Source organism: Xenopus tropicalis, chromosome 6 (genome assembly GCF_000004195.4).
Source record: "Xenopus tropicalis strain Nigerian chromosome 6, UCB_Xtro_10.0, whole genome shotgun sequence".
NCBI lineage: Eukaryota > Metazoa > Chordata > Amphibia > Anura > Pipidae > Xenopus > Xenopus tropicalis.
In genome coordinates this window covers 9,892,862-9,901,050 of record NC_030682.2, presented here as the reverse complement: position 1 = coordinate 9,901,050, position 8,189 = coordinate 9,892,862, and the positions used below count along the sequence as shown (strand labels likewise).

Genomic DNA, 8,189 nt, shown 5'->3' with positions numbered 1-8,189 from the left:
GTACCCCTGGAACTATAGCGGGGTGACTGTTACCCCAATGTTTCTATATATCTGTAACCTTGTTATGGGCTAAGGGGGCCCAGCCTGAAGGCCAGTTAGGGGGGATTTGGGGTGAGTGCTTATTTGTGCCCTGGGTACCCCTGGAACTATAGCAGGGTGACTGTTACCCCAATGTTTCTATATATCTGTAACCTTGTTATGGGCTAAGGGGGCCCAGCCTGAAGGCCCGTTAGGGGGGGATTTGGGGTGAGTGCTTATTTGTGCCCTGGGTACCCCTGGAACTATAGCAGGGTGACTGTTACCCCAATGTTTCTATATATCTGTAACCTTGTTATGGGCTAAGGGGGCACAGCCTGAAGGCCAGTTGGGGGGGGGATTTGGGGTGAGTGCCCTGGGTACCCCTGGAACTATAGCAGGGTGACTGTTACCCCAGTTGCACTTTGTATCTGTAGCCTGGTTAAGAGCTGGGGAGGTCCCCAAGAGTGCCGCTAGCACCCCCTATAAAAGTATAACACACTGGGACCCAATAACAAGACACTATTCCTTTACAGCGCGGGATGTCTCTTTCCATTCAGCAACATAAGAACTTACTGTGAAAATGGAGAAACCCTTTTTTGCTGCTTCTTTGTCTTCCTTTGACAGCATCATTTTACTGGTCCCACTGTGGGGCAGAAAGGAAAGATGGAGGCTCATCGGGCAGATGAAAACTATTACATACATAGAATTATAAAACCAGAGCAAACCTGGATCCATCTTGTTTATAAACGACCAAATTAAAATCAGTGATGGAAGTTCACACTCTTATTATTGATGCAGAGCAAGTGTGCGGCGCATGGGCCTATGGGTAAGTAGCGTAAACTCTGCGCAGAAAGCCCCTTTATGGCACATTTACATTCATACATGAGTAGGAGCAGTCATAATGCATTTTATATTTCTAAAATAATTAAAAAAATAAAATCAATGAACCAATGTGAAGCAGCGTTTATTTACCACTGGCTCCACCTGCTGGGGGAGTTTAGAAGTTGCAGCAATGAGGGAGCCACTAACAGGGCCACTTGGCCGGCTCGGCTCTGCCCCCTTTCCATTCACAGTAAGAATATTATGTATATTACGCCAATATATCCTATGCCCATGTGAGGGGTAGTTAAAGTTTTAGTATGTTATAGAAAGGCCAATTCTAAGCAACTTTTCAATTGGTTATAGCTTTTGAATTATCTTCTTGCAATTCTTTGCCATTTTTAAATGGGGGTCACTGACCCCAGCAGCTGAAAAACTACCGCTCTGTGAGGCTACAATGTTATTTTTACTTTTTGTAAATTTCTGTAATATTCTGTTCTATTCAGTCCCTCTCCTATTCGAATACCAGCCTCCCATCCAAACTACTCCCTGGCTACTAAGGTAACATGGTCCCTAGCAACCAAATAGCTGCTGAAATGCTAAACTGGAGAGCTCCTGAATTGAAAATTAAAAGACGAAAAAACACTACAAATAAAAAATGAAGATCAATTGCAAATTGTCTCAGAATATCTCTCTCTACATCATCTACATGAAAAACCATTCAGGTGTGAATGCTATTGTCTATGGCAGGACCCCCAGGGCTCCGCCATTGGCTCTGAAGAGCATCCCATGACAGCAGCAGTCACACAGTAATCAGTCTTTACCTCGAGCTTCCTAAGCCCAGGACTCTGTCCACATCCTTCTCGTCTCTCTCCGCCCCGTCCCTCTTGCACGCTTCGGCAAACTCCTAGCAGGGGGCACAGAGAGAAAGACCAAGGTTATACATGAACGAGAGCAGGTAAAAAAGCATAGGCATTCCCCATAGACTTCCGTAGGACAGCTCCCCCTATTGGTCAAACATTTTTGTGTTGTTCTTAGGTCTATGAAGGATGTCTCTCCCTATGAAGCCAACATGGCAGCTTCCACTGCTATATAAATACATGCAACTATGCAGGGAATGAACACTTTATACTTGTATATAAATCTAAACTGGAACATAACATGGAACGGGGACAGGGGTTAGAGAAGTTAATACAATCGCCAGTTGGTGCTTACCTCCTTGCTAAGCCCAGTGGGCTGACGCTTCACATTCTTGTAGCCCCTGAAATAGAAGGACAAAGGCTAAGAATCAATGACCGGTGAAAGCTATGGGTGAATATGATCTCTAGCCCCTAATAGAAGCTCTGCTGGCAAGCTCATACAATAGAATAGAGCAGCTGGCAGAACGAACGCTAAAGTGCGGTCGAACACGTTAAAGGGGTGGTTCACTGTTAACTTATGTTATTGAATGGCCAATTCTAAACAACTTTTCAATTGGTCTTCATTTTTTATTTCATATGTTTTTTTTAATTATTTTATTTCTGACTGTTTACAGCTATCAAATGGGGGGGTCCCTGACCCCGGCAGCCAAAAACTACTGCTCTGTGGGGCAGTTTTATCGTTATTGTTACTTTTTATAACTTATTTTTCTATCCAGGACCTCTCCTATTCATATACCAGTCTCTCATTACCCTGTTTACTAAGGTAATTGGACCCTAGCAACCAGAAAGCTGCTAAAATGCCAAAAAGCTGCTGAACAAAAAGTGAACTAACTAAAAAACTACAAATATTAAAAAATGAAGACCAACTGCAAATTGTCTCAGAATATTACTCTCTACATCATACTAACTCAAAGGTGAACAATTTGATTGCGTGTAACAAGATTTTCTTTCTAGTTACTAAGCAAGGGAGGCATCAGAGCGGATAAACTCACAGTGCAGCCAACATGGCTTCCTCTTCGGCCTGTTTCACAGCAGCCAGCTCCTGCTCCCGGGATAGCTTTGCCCCTCCGCCCTTCTGCTTGGCGTACCAGGTCAGATCTTTGCCCTTCTGCCATCGTCCTACAGGCGCCATCAGCGAATTTCCTGCAAAATAAGCGCAGTCGCCACAGTATGTGATTAGGGCTTAGCAGCATGAAATGATGGTGGTCTTCAAACTGTAAGACCCCCCCCCCAGTATTCCTCATTCATCTTTAAATGGTTAGCTCACTGTAAAATGTACTTTTAGCATAATGAATAGGGATTCACCGAATCCAGGATTACGATTTGGGTGAATCCTTAATCATTTTGCTAAAAGTACATTTTACAGTGAGCTAACCAATTAATGAATGAGGAATACTCAGGGGCACGTAGGGTTCAGAGGCCACGGAGAGAATATAGAAACTTGTGTACTTGCCCCTGGTTATTATACAAAATAAGAGACCATAGGAACCTATAACAAACTACAATGTCCCCTTTAAACCCAGAAACAATAGCAAATCCCATAGAGCAGTGATCCCCAACCAGTGGCTCCGGGGCAACATGTTGCTCCCCAACCCCTTGGATGTTGCTCTCAGTGACCCCAAACCAGGGAGTTATTTTTGAATTCCTGACTTGGGGGTAAGTTTTGGTTGAATAAAAACAAGATTTCCTACCAAATAAAGCCCCTGTAAGCTGATAGGGTGCATAGAGGCCCCTAATAGCCAATCACAGCCCTTATTTGGCTCCTCCATTAACTTTTATGGTGCTTGTGTTGCTCCCCAAGTCTTTTTACATTTGACTGTGGCTCCCGAGTAAGAAAGGTTGGGGACCCCTGCCCTAGAGGAACCGGACAGAGCACTCACCTAGGTAGTTTTCTCGCTGTTTATCCGTTTTCACATCTTCCCAGTTAAACTGGTCCTGCCCCCCACGCACTCCCCCTCGCGAGGAGCCAAACATGGCGACTTCAGGAGCTGCCACAGAAAAATACAGGGAGGTAACAGGTAACAGCATGCCGGCAGCACCCACATACTAGCGCCTACAGAGGGCCCTGTACATTGAGATTTTTTACCCATTTTTCTACCACATCCCCAGAAAGGGGCATCAGCATTTGACATTTCAGTTCAGACAGACTTACTGGGGTCAGCGTGGCCATTACTCCCTATTGCCTGACCCAATCTGGGCAGCGACGGCCGGGTGTAGCATATCTGCCAGGACCCCTATTTGCTCTCACAATACAAGGTGTTTACATTTACCTTATAAAAAACATGAAAGTTTGTGTAACGTTGTATGGTTTGATGGTTATTGCCACTGTTTGTGCTTGCAATGGGGGAATCTATTTCCTTTCAGCAAACACAAGCCCCATTTTGCTTTATGGCAGGGATTTTATATACATATCATTTATAGACTAACAGCAGTGATAATGGTGGATCTGAGTGCCCCATAGCAGCCTTTGGACACAGCAGAAGAGACCACAGGATATAAGGGAAGGGGTAGCACTTGGTGTTTATTGCTATCCCTGTACCAAATGGAATATCCCTCAGACCCCTGTACCAAATGGAATATCCCTCAGACCCCTGTACCATAATGGAATATCCCTCAGACCCCTGTACCAAATGGCATATCCCTCAGACCCCTGTACCAAATGGCATATCCCTCAGACCCCTGTACCAAATGGCATATCCCTCAGACCCCTGTACCAAATGGCATATCCCTCAGACCCCTGTACCAAATGGAATATCCCTCAGACCCCTGTACCAAATGGCATATCCCTCAGACCCCTGTACCAAATGGCATATCTCTCAGACCCCTGTACCAAATGGCATATCCCTCAGACCCCTGTACCAAATGGCATATCCCTCAGACCCCTGTACCAAATGGCATATCCCCTCAGACCCCTGTACCAAATGGAATATCCCTCAGACCCCTGTACCAAATGGAATATCCCTCAGACCCCTGTACCAAATGGCATATCCCTCAGACCCCTGTACCAAATGGCATATCCCTCAGACCCCTGTACCAAATGGAATATCCCTCAGACCCCTGTACCAAATGGCATATCCCTCAGACCCCTGTACCAAATGGCATATCCCTCAGACCCCTGTACCAAATGGCATATCCCTCAGACCCCTGTACCAAATGGCATATCCCTCAGACCCCTGTACCAAATGGAACATCCCTCAGACCCCTGTACCAAATGGAACATCCCTCAGACCCCTGTACCAAATGGAACATCCCTCAGACCCCTGTACCAAATGGAATATCCCCCCTCCCCCTGTACCAAATGGCATATCCCTCAGACCCTGTACCAAATGGCATATCCCTCAGACCCCTGTACCAAATGGCATATCCCTCAGACCCCTGTACCAAATGGAATATCCCCCAGACCCCTGTACCAAATGGCATATCCCTCAGACCCCTGTACCAAATGGCATATCCCTCAGACCCCTGTACCAAATGGAATATCCCTCAGACCCCTGTACCAAATGGCATATCCCTCAGACCCCTGTACCAAATGGAATATCCCCCCTCCCCCTGTACCAAATGGCATATCCCTCAGACCCCTGTACCAAATGGAATATCCCTCAGACCCCTGTACCAAATGGAATATCCCTCAGACCCCTGTACCAAATGGAATATCCCTCAGACCCCTGCTACCAAATGGAATATCCCTCAGACCCCTGTACCAAATGGAACATCCCTCCAGACCCCTGTACCAAATGGAATATCCCTCAGACCCCTGTACCAAATGGAATTATCCCTCAGCCCTGTCCAATGAACATCCCTCAGACCCCTGTACCAAATGGCATATCCCTCAGACCCCTGTACCAAATGGAACATCCCTCAGACCCCTGTACCAAATGGAATATCCCCCAGACCCCTGTACCAAATGGAATATCCCCCAGACCCCTGTACCAAATGGAATATCCCTCAGACCCCTGTACCAAATGGAATATCCCTCAGACCCCTGTACCAAATGGAATATCCCCCAGACCCCTGTACCAAATGGCATATCCCTCAGACCCCTGTACCAAATGGAATATCCCCCAGACCACAACTCACCAGAAGCGAAGGTGCCAGGCTGGGCAGCGCTGCTGCAGATCACAACAAGAGAGCAGAACTTCCTACAGCGTGAGTGAGCCAGCGGCAGTCATATGACCGGAAGCAGTCCGGCCGCGCCGCCATATTTAGTTTGGGCAAAACCGCAAACGCTTTGCTTGCAGTGAATAAACTCCGTGTATATACGGGCTATACAAGTTTAGCGACGAGTGCGCCAGTGTGAACAGAACTGGAGCCTTAAATTCGGGATCCGCGAATAGCGCTCGGAATCTGAAAACACTCCCTTCCGGGTTTCCTGCCTAGGGAATGGGCTGTACTGCCTGCCCTTGTACACTCACATAGCAACGCTTATTATTTACTTTCTGTCCGATTCCTTAAACATTGTTTTATTATGGACTATAAACTACTAATAGGGGAGTGACCCCCTAACTGACACTTACTGGCAGATACATTAAACCTTACCGCCATTCAACATTTTGAAAATGGAAAGAGGGACAAAAATAAATGGCAAGCACAGTGAGGTGGATTTTTTGACCACGCCCATTTTTGCGACCACACCCCCTAAATACCACTCCCATGTGACTACATTTGGCAGGTTATTTAAAGTTTAAACACATTTCTGGGGGTTTTGTTTTATGTATTATTACAGTTTTGCTGAAAAAGGTGAAATTGCCCTTTAGGCTGTGAGTCTCAGTTCCCCCAAGAGACCTTATTAGCTTATTAGTTACAATTGTATCTCAGTGCAGGGGGGGCTTGTTACCTTTCTGGGCTCTCTGCCAAAAGCCCACTTATTTAATTAAATTTGAGAAACAATGTATCTAAGTGCAGGTGACGAGATTTCTGGGCTCTCTGGCAATTGCTACTTTTAATTAAATTTGTATCTTTTTTAGCTTCAGTGCGGGATATCAAAGGGAAATGAGGGACTTTTCAGTAAAGGTCCCCATACACAGGCCGACTATAGCTGCCGATATCGGTCCCTTGGAATCGGCCCGTGTATGGGGAGAGCAGAGCGGCCTGGCCGACCGATATCTGGCCTGAAATTGGCCAGATCTCGGCCAGGTTAGAAAATCTGGTCGGATCGGGGACCGCATCAGCTCGTTGCCGACTGCCCCATTGCCGCCCACATAATCCTAACGTTTGGCCCCAGGGCCATATGATCGGATTATTTTTTTTTTACCTAAATGCTCCCCGATATCGCCCACCCGTAGGTGGGGATATCGGGGGAAGATCCGCTCGCTTGGCGACATCGCCAAGCGAGCAGATCTGCTCGTGTATGGCCACCTTAAGAATCCGGGACTGCGGCCTGAGCTGTCAAAAGAGGGACTGTCCCGCGAAAATCAGGACAGTTGGGAGGTATGGATTAGATAGCTTTAAGAAGGGAATGGATAACTTTTGAGAAAGTGGGAAGATACAGGGTTAATTAAATTCATTCTTAGTAAAGTTGCCCCAGGGACTGGTCCGATTGCCATCTTGGAGTCAGGAAGGAATTTTTTCCCCTCTGGGGCAAATTAGAGAGGCTTCAGATGGGGTTTTCGCCTTCCTCTGGATCAACTAGCAGTTGGGCAGGTTATATATAGGCATTATGGTTGAACGTGATGGACGTACGTCTTTTTTCAACCTAACTTACTATGTTATCCAGAACGCAGGCTTGAAGATTGTCTACTTGGTGCTTGGCCGGCACACTAGCTATTAATGGGCTTATTTATTCATTTTCAAGTTTATTTTTTCAAATAGACTCCCATATCGATTGCTCGCTTTATTTATTGATAATTTGGAGTCAGGAAGGAATTGTTTCCCCTCTGGGGCAAATTAGAGAGGCTTCAGATGGAGTTTTTGCCTTCCTCTGGATCAACTGGCAGTTAGGCAGGTTTTACATTGACAAAAGTGTTGAACTTTGATGGTCGTGGGTCTGTTCAACTAAAGGGCATTGCATACACGGGTACCCCTTTATTTACAGATTTGGAGAGTTTAGCGGTATTGTTGGTTTTGCCTTAGCTGAGCTGACTGGCCTCTTCCTCTCCACCGTTTGTACCGTAGCCACTGGCAGTGCTGTCAAGTCACCCTAGGACACTGTGCTTATTATGCTCCATTCAGGAAGGGATGATGGGACAAGGAGGCAGCTTTGGGTAACATAGTAAGTTAGGTTGAAAAAAGACACACATCCATCAAGTTCAACCATAATGCCTATATATAACCTGCCTAACTGCCAGGGGGTGACCAATAATGGCTGTGATTGGCTATTTGGTAGCTCAATGTGGACTGGCAGCCTCTGGAAGCTCTTTTTGACAATTCACCTGCTCTTTATGACACCAATACTTGCCTCCAAATCAAATACAAAAATAACTCCCTGGTTTGGGG

The 8,189-nt window shown here is 46.2% G+C and overlaps 1 protein-coding gene across 4 annotated transcripts in view; it reads right to left on the bottom strand.

The window, feature by feature from the left end:
- Window positions 1–6,331, bottom strand: part of c1orf35 (chromosome 1 open reading frame 35) — a 10,792-nt gene extending 4,461 nt beyond the window's left edge. For 2 of the 4 annotated variants that reach the window (XM_012964710.3, XM_012964712.3), the window contains exons 1-6: window positions 5,835–6,331; window positions 3,638–3,745; window positions 2,750–2,900; window positions 2,053–2,098; window positions 1,662–1,744; window positions 592–661 (exon numbers count right to left, since the gene is read on the bottom strand). In XM_012964710.3, coding sequence (XP_012820164.1) covers window positions 592–661; window positions 1,662–1,744; window positions 2,053–2,098; window positions 2,750–2,900; window positions 3,638–3,731 — 444 coding nt within the window. In that variant the 5' untranslated portion in view covers window positions 3,732–3,745; window positions 5,835–6,331. 4 annotated transcript variants of the gene reach the window in all.
- Window positions 6,332–8,189: the final 1,858 nt, after the last annotated feature.